The sequence below is a fragment of the Epinephelus fuscoguttatus genome, linkage group LG16 (assembly GCF_011397635.1).
Source record: "Epinephelus fuscoguttatus linkage group LG16, E.fuscoguttatus.final_Chr_v1".
Taxonomy (NCBI): Eukaryota; Metazoa; Chordata; class Actinopteri; order Perciformes; family Serranidae; genus Epinephelus; species Epinephelus fuscoguttatus.
This window is the reverse complement of record NC_064767.1, coordinates 30,342,190-30,360,139: the sequence shown is the minus strand read 5'-3', so window position 1 is coordinate 30,360,139 and position 17,950 is coordinate 30,342,190. Positions and strand designations below refer to the sequence as shown.

At 41.0% G+C, this 17,950-nt stretch overlaps 2 protein-coding genes across 3 annotated transcripts; one reads left to right on the top strand and one right to left on the bottom strand.

Moving 5' to 3' along the window:
• Positions 1-35: 35 nt before the first annotated feature.
• On the top strand, positions 36-10,684 carry LOC125903765 (SEC23 interacting protein). Its single transcript, XM_049600898.1, has 18 exons — positions 36-239; positions 1,851-2,359; positions 2,530-2,737; positions 2,863-3,056; positions 3,216-3,305; positions 4,469-4,589; positions 4,997-5,086; positions 5,176-5,317; positions 5,681-5,889; positions 5,984-6,081; positions 6,270-6,431; positions 6,657-6,752; positions 6,847-7,017; positions 7,106-7,261; positions 8,108-8,210; positions 8,687-8,869; positions 8,956-9,118; positions 10,260-10,684. The coding sequence occupies exons 1-18, from the start codon at positions 107-109 to the stop codon at positions 10,339-10,341; spliced, it is 2,910 nt and encodes a 969-aa protein (XP_049456855.1). The 5' UTR covers positions 36-106; the 3' UTR covers positions 10,342-10,684.
• Positions 10,685-10,781: 97 nt separating this feature from the next.
• csgalnact2 (chondroitin sulfate N-acetylgalactosaminyltransferase 2) lies at positions 10,782-17,489 on the bottom strand. 2 transcript variants are annotated; one of them, XM_049600904.1, is made up of 8 exons: positions 17,361-17,489; positions 14,323-15,169; positions 14,014-14,230; positions 13,748-13,849; positions 13,465-13,643; positions 13,261-13,355; positions 12,572-12,653; positions 10,782-12,486 (listed from the first exon to the last, which is right to left on the bottom strand). In XM_049600904.1, exons 2-8 carry the CDS (start codon positions 14,972-14,974, stop codon positions 12,194-12,196), a joined length of 1,620 nt encoding a protein of 539 aa, XP_049456861.1. In that variant the 5' UTR covers positions 14,975-15,169; positions 17,361-17,489; the 3' UTR covers positions 10,782-12,193. The 2 variants fall into 2 exon arrangements, with proteins under 2 accessions (XP_049456861.1, XP_049456860.1); XM_049600903.1 differs by lacking the exon at positions 17,361-17,489 and adding an exon at positions 15,320-15,523.
• Between the last annotated feature and the right edge of the window lie 461 nt (positions 17,490-17,950).

The window sequence follows — 17,950 nt, the reverse complement described above, 5'->3', positions numbered from 1 at the left end:
ATTTAGAGATCAGTAAAATCTGTGAGGGCAGGAAGAGGCTGTTTGGGGAACTCTGCGCTTATTGCCTGCCTGCGCCAGTAGTGGCTACGTGTAATTCTAGGTGAAAATGGCAGATAGAAAGAATAACAATGTCCCCAACACCGGTGCAAATTTACTGTTCAGCGGTGCTCCGGAGTTTAATTTCAACCTGCCCTTCATGCCGGTGAGCCAGGCCACCGGCCCGGCGGTGCTGTCAGGAGGTGAGATGAAAAACCGACTGGGGAAATGTCCAAACATTAGCGGTGTCGTTAGCAGGCTAAGCTAGCTAGCTAACCCGGGGTCCCTGTGCTGCTATCAGCTGTCATTTAGTGTAACAGAAAGGGAAAGAGAAAGAAACAGCGGATCTGAGCTGAAGGTCGTTTGTCAGAGATATTAGCCTTAATGACAGTGATGTGTTTTGGTTAGACTGTCTTGTCTGGCATTACATAAAGAGGATGTACAGCTATTTGGGAGCCACATGATCAAAACCTTATCTGCCCTTTAATTGGCCACATCCGCCTGCCTGCCTTAACAAACAAATTAAAGTCCACGTATTAAAAACAGCACTGCCAATTAGCTGCACTGTGCTGTACACTGGGTTGTACCTAAAATGGGTCTGTTTCCACTTTCAGAGCATCCTTGGTGTCAGGTGTTTATTCTAGTGAGTACTGTACTGATATACTGTTAAATGGAGCTGAATAAGTTGACAGAAAACTATATGTCAGCTATTTTCATAATCGATTAATTGTTTAGATCATTTTTAGGAATACTAATATGAATTTCTCTAATGTGAGAACTTGTTTTTTTTCTCTGTTTTACATCATTGTAAATTGAATATCCTTGGGTTTTGGTTGGACAAAACACAACATTTGTAGATGTCACATTGGACTCTGGAAAATTTTGATGACCATTTTTCTTTATTTTCTGGCATATCATGAATTAAACCTTTGGAAAGAACTGTCAGCTGCAGCCCTACTGTTGTATCCATTCTTGAGATTTGGTCAAGTCATGTCCTATCAAAAAAAACCAAAAAAACATACAGCTTCAAACAATTTAAAAATGTGTTTAAAGACGCCAAAATCTAAAACTTACAGTTCATACTGATAACATTGGTGTAATCCTGGTGTAGTCCTATATCGTCTTTGTTTTACAATATCATTGTTGTGATAATGTTGGCCCTTTAAAAATGTGTCCAAGATTTTTGTCAACTCTGTCAGATTTCTGCAAAAACATCATTTAATCAGGCATAAAATATGTTAGCTATATCCTCAGGACTACTGTCTCACTTCTTGGTTTCCAAAAAGATGTGAATGCTGCTCAAGTACTGGTGAGCTTTCTATTTGTAAATGCATTAAAGTATATTGCTGTTGGGTGTGTCTCAACTCTAACTGGTCAACTCCTAAGCCCTCCTAAATCAAAACTAAAAAAGAATTACAGTTTAGAAATGAGTATTTGGATTAACATCAAGACAACTCATAGCAACTTTGAAAAATAAAATGGCTGCTCACTACGGCTGCTGTGAAATTAATAAATAGCATCTATCGTGTTTGCTATTCAAACAAAAATAATATCACTAGGAGGTTTGCCCATAACAGGATTCAATAGTCAAGACTTTGATCTTTTACAATATGTTTTCCCAGCCTAATTGAAGAGTAAAATAAGGTTTTGTCCCTATTCTCAAGAATGATCGATATATAGACCTACACGCCCACTTTGCCTGTTGTGTTTTAATGTGTCATATGTTCCGGATTTTCCTTGCGAGTCCCCTTTATTTACAAATAAATGTGCTCACTGTTCAACTTACAAACTTCTACTCTGTTTTGCTTTATCAGAGGATTCCACTGAAGTTGGTGAAGAAGACAGCTTCCTAGGTCAGACCTCTGGTAACGGGCCAGCCCCCTCTACATTCAACTACTTCTCCAGCCCCGTAACCAGCAGTGACCCATTCGCAGCTATCGGCCAGTCGCCATGCCCACCGCCAACCCTGTCAGCAGCCCCGACATCAACCGACCCGGTTTCTGTTCCCAGTAGTGTCAGCATGGCGCCACTACCCCCTCCAGGCTCACAACTGAACCCTGCTCCCCCTCCAGCGTTTGGCAGTGCAGTTTACCAGAGCCCTATGGGGCGTCACACTCCCCCTCCCACCACAATGACCCCACCGCCTCCCCAGATGCAGCCACAGAGTCATAACCCCTACCGACACACCCCCACCAGCAGTAGAGCCAGTCCTTATATTCCAGCTCCAGAAGTCCTGCCGCCGACACACACACCTCAGCAGAATCCATACTCTCTAGGCTCTCCGCCACAGACATTCCCGCTGGCAGGACCCACATTCACAAAGGTAGATAAAGGCTAATTAGTGACAGTGGCAGATTTGTTTGTCAGAAGTTTGATTAACTCATGAGGTTAATGAAATGAGTATTGAACGGACCAGCTACAGTACATGCCTCAAACGCTATCATCATTAGTGAAGAGCAGTTTATAATCAGGATTTTCTTCTTCTCTCCTCAGCCTCCTCCCACACATATTCAAGCGCCTCCACCTACAGCCACCACTGCTGGGGCGGTAGTTCCTGCTGGTCCCATGATGCCAATGAACTACAATGTCTATGAGCCTGTTCAGCCTCACTGGTTCTACTGCAAGCAAGTGGAATCAAAGAGCGTCTGGCTTCCTTTCAGTATCATCGACTCCCTGCAGCTAGAGGAGACATATAACTCAGGTACACAGTGCGCATGCTTATTTTCTCTCCAGAGAGATCAGTACATCTAACCTTGGCGGTGTCGGTGCTCTCACAGTGCTATGAAAGCGTGGTCTAATGTTTATGTGGGCTTTTTGTTCCTCCAGTTCAGCCAGACCCAGAAAATGTGGTCATACGTACAGATGGAGGGCGTTACGACGTGCAGCTGTACGACCGTATGCGGACTTCAGTGTACTGGGAAGAGGAGCCAACAGAGGTCCGACGCTGCACTTGGTTCTACAAAGGGGATACGGATAGTCGCTTTATTCCATACTCTGAGGAGTTCAGTGACAAGCTGGAGGTTTGTCTCATTATTACATTTTACCAGACACAAATGCTGTTTCAGTAAAATGTGAGATAACATCCTGCTATTTTTTATCCAGTTCTGCATTGACTTGAATGTGCAATTTTTGCATTGTAAATCACTGTTTATACTTAAACAATCTGTCTCTGATCTCAGGCAGAATATAAGAAAGCTGTGTCTACCCACCAGTGGCACCGTAGACTGGAGTTCCCGTCAGGAGAAACTATTGTCATGCACAATCCAAAGGTAAATTAAGTGTTCATTTGCTATTTTGTGATGATAAATCCTATTAATTTAATAAAGGGGAATACCACAAAATGATCTTTTGTATATCAGTTACTCACCCTGTGTTAAGCTAAATTTATGAAGAAAACTTTGTTTTTCTTGAATGTCAGTGAAAAAAGAATCCACAACCGGAGAAATTTTGGATGACTTGGAGTAAAAAGCATTTGACAACAAATTACATCAAAACATGCATTTATAAACTCTCACACAGCTACTGCAGTATAATCCAAGTCTTATTTAACCAGTCGTATGCTCAGTGCTTCCCAAACACATGCATTTCCATTAAAACTGTTATATCTAAAACACTTCTGCATATGAGTAGTGCACCTGGGCAAGTGTTGTGTTTGAACTTTGCTCATGCATTCCATTGAGCAGAGTTTAAATGTGCGTGCTTGCCCAGGCGTGGGCGTATTTGTTTCTGTGTGAGACAGTTTATTTATTTATTTTTTCCTCATACAGAAATGTCTCAGCAGGAGAAAACACAGGATCCTTATTTCAACATATAATAATATGAAATAATGGTCCCACAAGACCAGTCCCTCCCACCCTCACCACTTGACAAGGGCTATAATTATAGCACTGATGTCTGTACCTTAGCACGATTACATGTCTCGTTGTCAACCCACGACATACTGGAAGATATTTCCAATAGAAGCCCTTAAAGCAGACTGGTTTTATTTTGAGATTAAACAGAATTTTTCTCACCGTGTATGAGGAGATTTCTTGAAGCCACATGGTTACAGGGGAGGATCTATATTCCTTTCTAATCTCTGTGACTGTTTATGTGGAGGTGTTTTAAATTGTAATGTTTTAGTGAAAATGCATGTGTTTTGGAAGTAGAGCATACAACCGGATAAATGTGACTTGGATCTTATTGCACAAGTTGTGTGAGAGTTTGTTAACGCATGTTTTGATCTAGTTTTTCCTATTGTGAAACGCAGCTCCCCTTTACTCCAATTTATCAAGAATTTGTCTGTTTTTGGATTCCTCGTTCACTGTGGAGGCATGGGAGAAAAACAAAGTTTTCTTGATGAATTCAGCGTAAGATGGAGTGTGAAACTGATATACAAATGATCGTTTTGTGAGTGAAGTTTTCTTTTAATGAGTTTCGTTTGCCTCCGTAGGTGATTGTGCAGTTTCAGCCCTCCTCCATGCCAGATGAGTGGGGCACAACTCAGGATGGGCAGACCAGGCCCAGAGTGGTGAAGAGGGGGATTGATGATGACCATGATGAAGTGCCAGATGGTAGTCAAGTTCCTCTGTACCCAAGTTAATGTGATCTAAGTGTGGGCACTCATGAGGAAAAAATGAAACTCAGCTTTTACAATGTCATTTTAGACCCCCTGTGTAAATGGAAATGATTGATCCAATGAGAAAGCTTCTCTGAAAGTATCAAATAGACTGTCAGGACACTATAAAGTGAGATGAGGCATTTCAAAAAACATTAGAGGGAGTGCCAGCCATCAGTCTGTTTTATGAGGGACAATTAAGTCAGATTTAGGTGAGATGCATTTTAATATCTGGTTGTAAATGTAGTGCTGCTTAATTAAACGTCAGTAAGGTTAAGATAGATTTAGGTGCATGTTAAGATGTAAACAGGGCAGTAAGTGACTGTAGATGATGAGTGAATAAATCCTGTGCACCTTCCTCAGGTGAGCTCGCAAAGGTGGATCATCTCGTCTTCATGGTTCATGGAATCGGTCCCGTGTGTGACCTCAGGTTTCGGAGCATGGTCGAGTGTGGTGAGTACCAAACAGTAGTGCCTGTATTTGTGTACCTTCCGTGGTGACGGCATTTATGACATAAACTGTACAAACCCTTGTGCTTTCAGTGGACGACTTCCGCAGTGTGTCACTGAAGCTGCTGCACAGTCACTTTAAGAAACCGCTGGATGAGCATGCCATCAGCAGGGTGGAGTTCCTTCCTGTCCAGTGGCACACGGCTTTACATGGAGACGCCACAGGGGTGGACAGGTAAGGGGAGGAAATGTCAGTGAATCAGTGGATGCTTCCAAAGTCAGTTATCTAATCTTTAAAGGAGCTCTATACAGTATTCAGAGTATTAATTTAGCTGTAAACAACTATTTGCTGTGTAAAGATATAGTGGGGCTGTATGTTACTCAAACAGTGCAGTTGCTGGCAACTATTTTCAACTGTGTGTTAATATTCTTTGGTGCTCTTGTGACTCAGCAGCAGAGCAGCGTATGTGGTTTGACTCAAAATGAACTACAGTGTGTGGTCATGGTAGTGAAGGAACATGTTGGTCTTCAATAAGAAAAATATAGAATATCACCAGACTTGTCATTTAATTACCGTATGTCTTATTTCTCTTTATAGGAGGATAAAGAAGATAACGCTGCCCAGCACTGGACGTTTACGTCACTTTACAAATGAGACGTTGTTAGATGTGCTCTTCTACAACAGTCCCACTTACTGCCAGACCATCATGGACACAGTTGCCCAAGAGATTAACCGACTTTACGCCCTGTTTATGAAGAGGAATCCAGACTACAGAGGAGGCATATCAGTGGCCGGGCACAGCTTAGGTAATAAAGCAGTCTATTATTAGCTTCTAAACCACTTGCTTTGTCTTTTTCTATCTTTCACCCAGATTGTGTTGTTTCTCCTTTGTACTCTCAGGCTCCCTGATTCTCTTCGACCTGTTGTCAAATCAGAAGGATGGCTCTCCTGCACTGGCCACACCAGTCACACCCACTGCTAATGGAGAAACCAAACAGGTCCTACACCAGTTAACATCTCTGAAAGATTTTGTAGTAAAGCACAGTGTATTTATTTCCCCACCTAACTTGATGTATATAATAATTGATCATAAACACCCTCAGGTCTTTGAGGTACTGATGTGCATAATGGATCTTTTAAAGATAATGTTGCAGTACATAACTGTAAATTCTGCCTGTGACATCAGGTAGCAGCCCCCGTCTCTCACGCCGTCACCCCTCCAGCTGTGGAAGAGGAGCCCAAAGTAGACAAAGAGGAGTTTGAGGATCTTTCTGCTATGCTGGAACATCTGGGCTTGTCTGAATATAAGAGTACCTTTGATGAGGAGAAGATTGACATAGAATCTTTTGTAAGAATATAAGCCTACTTTGCTTGTTATGAAGTCAAAACTTGAACCTTTAATCAGTAAGTTCTGGGGGGTGAGGTCTGCAAAAAGGCTAACATTGTAGAAAACAATACATGGGTTTGTACGACAAAAAGATGTGGTTAAGGTCATGGAGGGACACTTATTGTTGTTCTTTAGATCTCATTTGTATAAGGTGTTTCACTTTGCCCCTTTCTTATGCTCTTTCAGCTTATGTGCACAATCGAGGACCTGAAAGAGATGGGAATCCCACTGGGTCCCAGGAAAAAGATCGCCAAGTTTGTCAAAGAAAGAGTGAATAAGCAGGTAAGTTAGTTTCCCGACTATCTGTGATGCTTGCAGACCTCAGGATGATTATTGACATGCTCTTTGTGTCTCTGTCTTGGTTTCATGTGCGCAGGCTGCACGTCAGGCCACACAGGAAAAGAAAGCGGAGGTCAAAGAGGTCAGTCAGGTTGTGGCGTCCCCACCAGCAGCTGAAGCTCCTCCTGATCCTTCTATGAAGATGCTTCCAGCGGGCAACTCTGTTTGTCACGTTGACTACAACTGCTTTGAAGTTGGCACTGGACAGGTAAACGTGACTTCAGACACAATGTCAAAGCTGATTCTGAGTTTGACTTGACATTTAATAATAACTTAATTCATGTGTTGTTCTTCAGGTGTCAGTGGTGTACCGAACTCTGGACTTTGAGCCAACGAATTTCTTTGCCTTGGGTTCTCCAATCGGCATGTTCCTGACAGTGCGAGGACTGGAGAAGATTGAAGAGAAGTACCAGCTGCCCACATGCAAGGGATTCTTCAATATTTACCATCCGGTATGCAGCTCTTCCAACCTATATAACCTGGATGCATTACTGCTAATTAAAGGGACAGTTCACCCCAAAATCAAAAATACATATTTTTCGTCGTACCTGTAGTGTTATTTATCAGTCCGGATTGTTTTGGTGTGAGTTGCAGTGTCGGAGATATCGGCCGTAGAGATGTCTGCCTTCTCTTCAATATAATGGAATTAAATGATTCTCAGTTTGTGGTGCTCCAAGCGCCAAAATCCACCGACCCTGTTGCGAGCAGTTCCATGTAGGGACTAATTTCTCTCTAATGTGTTTTTGGCGCATACTATACATATAGAGACATTGCTGTTGACTTTTTCAGAGTTATTTTTAGGTGCTTTTAGCACCGCAAGCTGAGTGCCATCTAGTTCCATTACACTGGAGAGAAGGCAGATATCTCTACAGTCCATATCTCCAACACTCTGCAACTCACACCAAAACAATCTAGACTGATAAATAGCACTACAGGTAAGAGGAAAAATATGCATTTGTGATTTTTGGGTGAACTGTCCCTTTAAGGTGCAGATACTCAAAACTTAATTGCATAAGTTGTAGCAGGTATTTATTAGTTCTGATAGGAAGTCTGTACATTATTGTGCCTTGCAGAGGCATTAACTATAATTCCTAAAATGAGTCTTTTCACATCAGTGTTACGTATTTAATATCACAGAAACATAGTAATTTTCCCTTAACCCAACTTGCCCACACATTAGTTAGTTACTAAGAACTAAGAGGATAAAAGTATAATCAGAATATGATGAAGGCAGTGGAGCTGAGTCACTTCATGCACTACTATCTGATGGCTTCATCAGTGACTCATTTTTCTTTCAGCTGGACCCGGTGGCATACAGGATTGAGCCGATGATAATACCAGACATGGACCTGAAGCCTGTTTTGATCCCACATCACAAAGGGAGGAAGAGGCTTCATCTTGGTGCGACACTCACTCATTATTTTCCCCTAAATCACCCCAGACAACTAGACCTCTGTCGTTTGTTTACTGTTGTTTAAAAATCAAAGTATGTCATGAGTTCATACCACATCCTGGCACAGTTACATCATGGCTTCATAAGAGCCTAAAACTGAGTTGTTGTCTAGTGTTACTGCATGCTGTGTCCTCAGTTTAGGCCTCTCCGCCCCTTATGGGTGGAGTGCCCTAATTTATGTGGTGGCAAAATACAATGACTCCATTCTTTCATTGAAAGCTCGTGGTTTTTTTTTTCTTTCTTTTTTTTTCTTCTTACATTTTGAAGACAAACAGATGTCTAACAATTGGTCAAGTAAAATAAATGTTTGTCTTTTTCTCTCTGCAAAGATAAATGTTTGATTGCCAGAAAAAGCCTTTATCAATCACATGCGCAAAGCTTTTTTTCTGTGCAGGTGGGTTTAATGGATCTCTTTGTGTTTCAGAACTAAAGGAAAGTCTCACCAGGATGGGCTCCGACCTGAAGCATGGTTTTATCAGCTCCCTCAGGAGCGCCTGGCAGACACTCAATGATTTTGCCCGCGCTCACACCTCAGCAGCCCAGCTCCAGGCTGAGCTGGCCATCGTAGCCAATCAGATCGAAGAACAGGAGAAACAAGCGCGGGAGGGTGAGTTTCTCCAATTTTTGACTCTTCAGTCAGGTTATTTTTGTACTGTGAGATATTTATAACTCTGTTCTGTTTCTTTCTCACAGAACAAAAGATCCCAGAGAGCCCTGAGCCAATAAAAGAAGAGGAGCTCGAAGTAAAGGTCGGGATGCTGAATGGAGGGAATCGCATTGACTACGTTCTGCAGGAGAAGCCCATCGAGAGTTTCAACGAGTACCTGTTTGCCCTCCAGAGTCATCTCTGCTACTGGTACACACATCTTCACTTCATTCAGGCTTTTTAATCACCACACATTCACATGTTGACTAATTATGAAGTTTAAAATTCAGTCCCTCCACTGATTTTCTGATCGCATCAAGAGCTGAAATGATGAGTCGATCAACAAAAAATAAATCAGATACTATTTTGAAAATTGGATCGAAAAAAAATTGGAAAATAAATTGGATAAATCATTTCATAATAAAAAAACCAAAATGATTCCAGCTTCTCAGTTTTGACAATTTGCTGCTTTTCCTTGTCTGACTTTATTGTAAACTCAATATCCTTGGTTTTTGAACTGTTGGTCCTGTTGACCAATGGGCATTTTTTTTAATCCAGTGATTAATCAATAATAAAAATACAGTGGAAACCGCTTATTATGATCACGTCTTTCCAGGCCATATTGATCACTATAAGCTGATGATTATTATAACCAAATTTTTAACTACTTTTTCCATCCACTTGGCAAAGGCAGTTTTAACCACAGGTGCTTTATCCATGCATATTTGTTTACCGTCTCCATTGCCAGCGGCCATAAGCTTGCTACATTTTTCATTAGAGAAAATTATTTTCTTTCCCCGTCATAATTTTTAATGAGCACAAAGCACCAGCCTCAGGCAGCCTGCTGGAAGCAGACGGGTTATCGCAAAACAAGTATCATGGGAATAGAGTTTTTAAAAAAATATTTACTGTAGTTTTCAATTGTTTTCCCACACATTTTATGTATGAAAATACCTAAAATGAACATTGTAAGCAGACAACTTGACTACTATAAGCAAATAATATGAAACAGCATTTGTGTAAGAACTATTGTGTCCCAGGCTTTTTGATCCATATGAGCAATTGATCACTTTAACTGTGATCACTGTAAGTGTATTCCATTATAATAGTTTAAGTGGAACAGAGCCATTGTTTAAGTTGCTAGTCACACCTGTGCTTTTCCTACTTTAAATCATGATCACTATTAAACAAGCCTATACCAGGACCCTGAAACTGAAGCAGCTACACAGAACTCAGCAATGATTAATTTATTTACACCTGTGCTTTTCTTGGCTAGAACATGTCTCCAGGCTTGTCGCTCAGCCATAGATGATGGTAAATCTTTAATATAAACTCTTCTGTTGTTTTGCAGGCAATCTGAAGACACAGCTCTGCTCATTCTCAAGGAGATCTACAAGACCACGGGGATCCATCCGGAGCAGATCGCACATTAATACAATGAAGTTTACCCGAGATGAAAATAAGCCTGTCTGAATCCCATTTGGTTTATTTCATGTCAGTTTTCCTTGATTTTAATTTCTTTTTTTTTCCCTCTCTTATTTTCTATTCATGTAGTTTATTGTATACAGATGAATAATACAATTGTATTATGCCATTTGTCTTAAATTAAGAAACATACAAATGAGCTTGTAGATTCAAAGACACTTGACATGTTTGATATTACATTTTTATAGTATAAATTATAGAACTTTACTCAAAGTATGTATCATCAAATCGAATGCTAACAGCAGCAGAAACGACTATGACATAGCAGCAGTTACTGCAGCCTTCTGTAAGTTTTATTTAATGGCCAAAATTTCAAAATAAATCATTTCCTTGCACAGTTTTTTTTTCTTCTGTTTGAACTGTTGTGTACCGCTGGGAGGAAGACGCGTCACATTTGTCCCGCAGGGTGAGGAGGCTGTAAGACTATCTACAAAAAGCTGTATCATTAGCAAAAAAACATGGATTAAAAAGAATTACAGTACAGGATGAGATGCAAGAATAACCTGCTGTCATTGTGAGGAAAAATAAAGCACTTCTTTGCCGGCTCTACGTAGAGTTTGGACTCCTGTACTCATCAACATTACGCCTCCAACCTCTGTGACTGTTCATCTGTAACATCCTCTCTCATTATGAGATGGAGTAAACATTTCAGACACATTTCATGTCACTTTAAGCACGTAGGCACGTACGACAAAAGTATTCAACTCACAAGTATGAAACAAAGAAATACTAGAAAAGTATTTACAAGAGTGGCTGTAACATTCAAACTCAGTCCAGTATTAATAGGAATCATAATGTGAGTCATGCTCACTGGGCATAAATGACAAATATTATTAATAATGTAATATGTTATTTAGACAATAATACTGGTCCACATAGACCTGATACCAAAGCGCTGCATGCGGAAAACATCTTTGCTCCTGGCTCTTAAACTATTTACTCAGCATGCTTCTCTGTTTAACTGATCACATGGTCACCAGCAAAGGAAGAGAGTGACCGATTGTCACGTAAAACACACAAATAAGGTCCCTTTTTACCACATCGTCAGTCTGAAACAACCGATAAATATAATACTAACAGAACGGCTCCATACATAACTGTGAATATACTGATCCTCAACGTGCTGACAGCTGGGGATCAGTAGAAATTTAACTGGTGCTTGTGGGATCAAATTTTTATGACCTCCATTTTAAACAAAGTGCAACTTCTTCTTGTTCCTTTTGTCAACAGTAAATACATAATGACTTGTTGTTACCCTTTTGTAACTGCTTGGTTCTGTTAAAAGCCACTCTACACATCAACAGCTGGTCATATTTGATCATGTTTGGTATTTTTTGGGATGCAAAAATCACCTGAAACAGGTGAAATCTACTGACTAAGGTCACATTCAGCAGTGAGACATATTAAAGCAGAAGAGAAGGTGAAAGCAGGTGGGATGGCTTAATGAGAAGTTGTTTCCCAAGATAATAATGGCATGCTTATTGAACTGAGTATGAGTATGTAAAATATAATGTCAACCAAGGTCTGAGAGACATATTGATTGTTTAACGTGTAAGTTTTCCTTCAGAAGGTTAAATATTACCGGTTTGATTATCTCTGTTTGATACTGCTGTAGCTCTCTGTACCATGTTGTGAAATTTCACATTGATCAATGCTTGTTTTTGTACATTCATTTGTCTACAGCTGTGCTGTGAAATACAGGATCCATGTAAACATGTCTTTGCTGTAGTGCGATAATAATAATGTCGGCACCTTGCAGTCTTAACGTTGGAATGATGATGGGTGTGTGTAGAGGCAGGCTTAGTCCTCTGTTTTGCTCTGAGTCTTGAAGGCCTGCTTGCGTAGGTGAGCCTCGATCTCGTCGCGGAAAACCAGCATGCCCAGGTGAGAGTGGGAGGCCTCGTTCATGGCTTTGGACTGGATGCACATGCGGTACTGCTCTGGCGTCAGCTCGTCTGCACACTGCTTCTCGTGCCACATGTGGAAAAGGCCGGACACCGGCGTCCGAATCACTATCATGTCGCTCCGAAGATACTTCCTGTACAAGTGGACGTCTTCCACACCCCAGCCTTTGACTTCAAGATCGAATCCACCTGGAGGAAATGAAACCATTTGCTTTTTAGTCAACGGCATCAGCTGTTTGAGAATATTCATGAAATGATTAGTGACAGTGCTTACCAATATTTAGGAAATCTGAGCGATACTGACACGTCATTCCAAAGCCAAAATCTCTCCAGAATCCAGCATCTTTTTTGTGAATCTATTTGAAAACAGATTTTTAAATCACAATAAACAAGTAAACACCACATATTTTGTTGAACTAAAATTAAATTTAAATGTCATGTAAACATCTGTTTAAAGTCCTTTTCCACTCAAAAAAAAGTGTACTGGTTATTGATCACTCCACTCAGAAAAGTTTCTCTGTGTTCACCTTAAAGGGACAGAGCACCTTCAAACCAAAAATACATATTTTTTGTTCATGAGTAGATACATGTTTCCTTTTAGAGGTGATACAGTTGGGGTGGTGTAGTTCAGTAGAAAGAAATAGTTTTCTGTAAAGAGACATCGTTTTTAAGGTTTTTTTAAAAAAAAAAAAAAAAAAAAAAAAATTGGCACTTTGAGCACCACAAGCCATGTGCCATCTAGTTCCATTATTCCAGACATTTCTACGGCCAACATCGCCAACATTCAGCAACTCACACCAAATTCTAGATTGTTAAAAAGCACTACAGGAAAAATATGTATTTTTGATTTGGGGGTGAACTGTCCTTTTAATACTTTTAGAGTGTGGAGGGGATTTTTAAAAAGCACAGGTCTGAATCAATCTTTCTGCAAATACCACTAAAACATAAATGTGAAATCCTTACCAGTTGGAGTTCAGTAGGTGGAGCCAGCTCCAAATTCCCATAGACTATGGCAGGATTGTACAGACTGAACACCACTGGATAGAAGACTTTCTTATCTACAAAACAAACAGTCAAGCATAATTTAGACATCTGTGACAGTCCAGCAATAAACAAAAGTTCAGAAAGTCTAAAAATGAATCTGAGCACTAACATGTAAAAACTTACTTGGAGTAGCGTGGAGACGGCAGGTGTTAAGGAACTCAAGAGTAAAATGAATGTCAACATCACAAAAAAACATTAAGACATCGCCTCTCTTCCAGGCATGGGCCCCGATATCCAGACCCCGACCTCGGGAAAACTCCTCGTCCACTGGGATCAGAGTGTAATTGGAGAAGCTCTCCTCCCTAAAAAAACAACACGTGCAGAGGTTTTCAATTAAACATGACACATAACTGCCACAAAACCAGCACAAGCATATCAAAAGCTCATTTCCAGTAAAAGGACGAACCTTGACATTTTTTCCAATGATGACTTCACTTCCTGTAGGCCCTCCGGACCAAAATAAACCACAGTGAGATGTACTCGTCTGTCCTGCTGTATGCACACCTCCCTAAAAACATGTGAATTTTTCATATTAATTACAAGAACATTAATGTTGCATCTTATTGCACAACAATGATGAAACCCTTGGCAATGTGTCTACTGAATGCAAATTTAAACAGAGCATGCTGGGTCATGTCTCAAAGACGGGGATAGTTTCTTGTTTATTCTCACCTGAAGTTGTGTAAGAACTGTGAGAAAGTTTCTACTCTGCCCGCCAGTGGCACGATGATGTTAATAATCATTCCTGATGTTTCTACAGATGTGCTCCTGACTTTCATTAAGGGACCAAAAGGTCTGAAGAGCGTGACATGGCGAAAGCTGCTGGAGTCTTCTTTGGCAAAGAAGAGCTCGTAAAGTGTCCCTTTGTCTCGCTCTGTCCTGTACAGTCCTGTGAAATATAAAAAAAAACAATGCTGTAGTGAGAAAACAAGCCTGTTAGTCATCAGTCAGTGGTCTGTAGTCTGTCAGTGTAGTTCTTACCTTCAGTAAAGTGGCTCTCTGTGTAGGTTTGTCTCTGCATCGGCATGTCTTCCTCCACACCATCCTCCTCATCGGGGTTGTTGATGATGTCCAGCGCAGCCTCCATGACCTCCACCAGCTCGTCCCTGCGGTCTTTGCGGACAGGCTTCTCCTCTGGGTGCCGCGTCAGCCCCATCTCCAGTTGGTAAACCTTGGATGAGGTGAAACTCTCAAAGGGCACCAGGGCATACTCGCTGGGGAGGCGTGCCCCTGTGTTGACCTCAGCTTTGTCAATCTGAGAGTGCAGGTACTCCAGCAGATCTCCCGGCTCTTGGTCTTTAGTCTCCGACAGGCCCTGCACCCCGGGGAGCTCCTTCTTGTCCTGCAGGAGTTTTAACTTCTCACTCATTTCCTGCAGCTCCTGCTTGAGCTGGGCAATCTGACGCTTGAGACTGGCGGCACGGTTTAGGTGGCGCTCCTCCTGTTCCTGCAGCAGGGCTTGGTAGTACTCCTTCCCATAGCTCTCCCCTGCCAGGCCGGGCAGGGCCAGGCTGACATCTGCCGGAGGGGTGCACTCCAGCAGGTATGCAAACAGCAGCAGCACCAGCAGCAGGAAGAGGCTCAGGAAGAGCCAGCGGACCCGGCCCTGGAGCGTCAACCCCCGCCTGGGCATCACGCTCACATATAAGCTATAGCTGGCAAGTCTGCATTCCTTTTTCCCTCTGATGACATTACTTATAATGTACTTCTGCACGTCATCTCAGAGGTTTTGAAGGACCTTTAAGTCATTTCATTGTGAAGGTGTGGTTTCTTGGCTCCAGCCTATAGGCGTCTTCATATGTCCTATGTAAATCCATGCACTGATCACCTGGGTAAAATCACAATAAGACAACAATTGTATTATTAAGTGAGCCCTTTGTGAAGACTTTTGGATAATTAGTTATGTCTCAGATCAGACAATAATACCTGATAATACAACACTGTGTTACCATTCAAGAAGCCTTTGTAATTAACCAACCTGACAGCTTCAATTCCATCCAGTAAATGAATTTAACATTTTTCAGTAACAACGCGTCTAATATGTGTCCAGCTTCTGCGACGAGTTTACATTAAGGATTAAATTTAAAGCTGAAGACACAGGGACAGCAGGAATTAGCTTCACCTGGAGAGCTAGCACACGGAGACTCGCGCTCTGCTAAACAACAGCTCAGAGGAAAAGTGGTGCGCGAGCTCCACCGCAAGCTACTGAAGACTCATATCCGGTTTAACTGCTTTCTTTTCAAAATAAAAGCCCGACACTCTCTAGAATTGCTTTACAACAAACTGTAGGTGCCAATAGTTACCTTGTGGAATGCCAGGAAAAAAAATAAACAGCAGCATTTATTCAATAAGGGGTTTTCTGATTATTGTGTGACTTAAATGCTGAAAAGATCCCATACTGTGGAAGCCACTGAGGCTATAACCTTGTGGAGCCTTTACATCATCTTATCAACCACATACCACACACATTTGTTTCTTAAAGGTCATGCAGTCAAACCTACAACTCCATCCCTCAGCACACAAAGTAATGCTGTTTTTCTATCCTGACATTCTTCTTCACCTGGCCTCACAGGTGTAAATCAGGCTCAAGACGGCTATAATGAAAACCAGCAGGGCTCTGGGTCCAACGGCCAAAGCTGGAAACCGCCGCTCTAGTGCTTCCAAAAAAATACATAGCTATAAAACCATTTATTTGTGGCTTGACAGAAATGCTTTTTATTTCCCCTAACACTTCCTTTTTCTCATAAAAATTGCACAGACAGCACTATCTTCTTATTAGGTTCTACTTTGTGTTTCCTCTTTAAAATAACACAAAGGCGAAACGTGACTTCAGACATTTTCAACATCATAACTGATGACACACAAATATTCACAAAGGGCCATTCTGCTGGTTATGTGTCAAATTTTCACACGGTCAAAAAAGAGGAACCCATCCAAAAAAACTGTATGTTGAAAACTGTTGGACTATTTTTACGCAGAATTTAACAGAACCCCTCCAAAACTCAAAAAAGCACATATTTGGCAAGACGTTTGCCCCAGAAACAGACACTAAGCTTTAACAGTTTGCAGTTCACTAGGGTTCAATTAATGACAGAAACAAGGCCTGTGAATTTTTATCTTCACACTGAACTACACTGTACTTTCAGTGACACTAAATATTGAGCTCTGGGGCTCTGTCAAAGTCAAATAGACCACCTGTAAGATCTGCCCACATGCAAAGAAAACGTCACATGAAACTCTCATCAGTCATTACTTTGACATAATAATCAATACTTAACAGACTGTGTCCTATATTTACCTTAGCTTTCTCTTCTTTCTCGCTGCTAAGGACTATGATTACAGATAAATGCAACTCATTACTGACTGAAGGCTACAGGACAAGTTTCACATTGATATAACAGTCTCAGTATGGTACAACCAATGTCTTAACTATCAGTCTTGTTGGCAGTAAACTCATAATGACACACATTCATACACCAACATGGACTCAGAAATGCTAGCGAATTTGCTTAATTGTTACTGAAGTGTTTGACTAGTTAAGCAGGCTACAGTGAGGTATGTTTACCATAAGAAATTCTGCCTACTATTTCTCAACATGTCATTATAACCATTTTATTTGGTTACTCTTGAGTTTTAACTGGAAACAAACGTGTGACCTGGCCTGATGCCTGATTAATACGACTTTACAGTGAGTTTTAAGTTTAGCATCCAAATGTGTCCTGCACGTTTTTTGGCGATGGCAACAAATGAACTGTACTGGCTAACATGTTACGTTGTGTTGTACCCAGTTAACACACTGCTCTATAAAAGTGTAGCACACATTTCAGTGCCCTTTATTCCCCTGAAAACTACCTTACCATACATATCGTGTGCACTTACTTTGAAAAAATCTAACCGGATATTGGCACGGTTATGTAGCTAGCTTGGCGATGCACGGAGCTTCTCTACGCTTTCAGGTTATTTCGTATCTGTTAGAGAGCCTAATAAGCGGTAATAATAGTGTTAAACCGACTACTCACCTAATGCCGTCTTTGTCCATTCCTGTCTGAGCTTACAGCCGTGGGTTTAGTGTAAAACCAGCAGCAGCAGCCTGTGTTGCAGAATGCCACGGAGCAAAGAGAAAAGAGTGGGTCGTTGTCTACTTCCGGTCAGCGACTAACCAATGGGAGGTTTGCTAATGAGTGTCGTCATCAAACACGCTGAAGCTCCTTGTTCATAATAATAGGGCATTTATTATTATTATTATTATTATTATTGTTGTTGTTGTTGTTGTTGTTGTTAATAGAATATTGAAGAATTAATCTTTGCCACTTGACTTTGTTAATGGTATGTATGTATGCACGTACCATGTACATAAACAAAACCCAGTAAGTTTCTTATAAATATCAATTACATGATTCATTTCAGACCTTATTTTGCACCTTATTTGCACCTTGCTGTTATCAAGTTTTATATTTTGCACCTAACTGTTTTCTAGTTTTTATATTTGCTCTATATTGGTCTTTTTTCTGTTATATTAGTCCTTGTATTGCACTCTGCACTCCTTCAACTTTGTATTGCAATTGATGTACAGCACTTTCCCCAGGATAAATAAAATTCTATCTTGTCT

Excerpts from the sequence above, each read along its gene's own strand:
- LOC125903765 (XM_049600898.1), top strand. The coding sequence starts at position 107 with ATGGCAGATAGAAAGAATAACAATGTCCCCAACACCGGTGCAAATTTA. Across the intron at positions 5,318-5,680 it reads GACGCCACAGGGGTGGACAG|GAGGATAAAGAAGATAACGC; the intron begins GTAAGGGGAGGA and ends TTCTCTTTATAG. Across the intron at positions 6,753-6,846 it reads AAGAAAGAGTGAATAAGCAG|GCTGCACGTCAGGCCACACA; the intron begins GTAAGTTAGTTT and ends TCATGTGCGCAG.
- csgalnact2 (XM_049600904.1), bottom strand. The coding sequence starts at position 14,974 with ATGCCCAGGCGGGGGTTGACGCTCCAGGGCCGGGTCCGCTGGCTCTTC. Across the intron at positions 13,850-14,013 it reads CAGTTCTTACACAACTTCAG|GGAGGTGTGCATACAGCAGG; the intron begins GTGAGAATAAAC and ends ACATGTTTTTAG. Across the intron at positions 13,644-13,747 it reads TCATTGGAAAAAATGTCAAG|GGAGGAGAGCTTCTCCAATT; the intron begins GTTCGTCCTTTT and ends TTGTTTTTTTAG.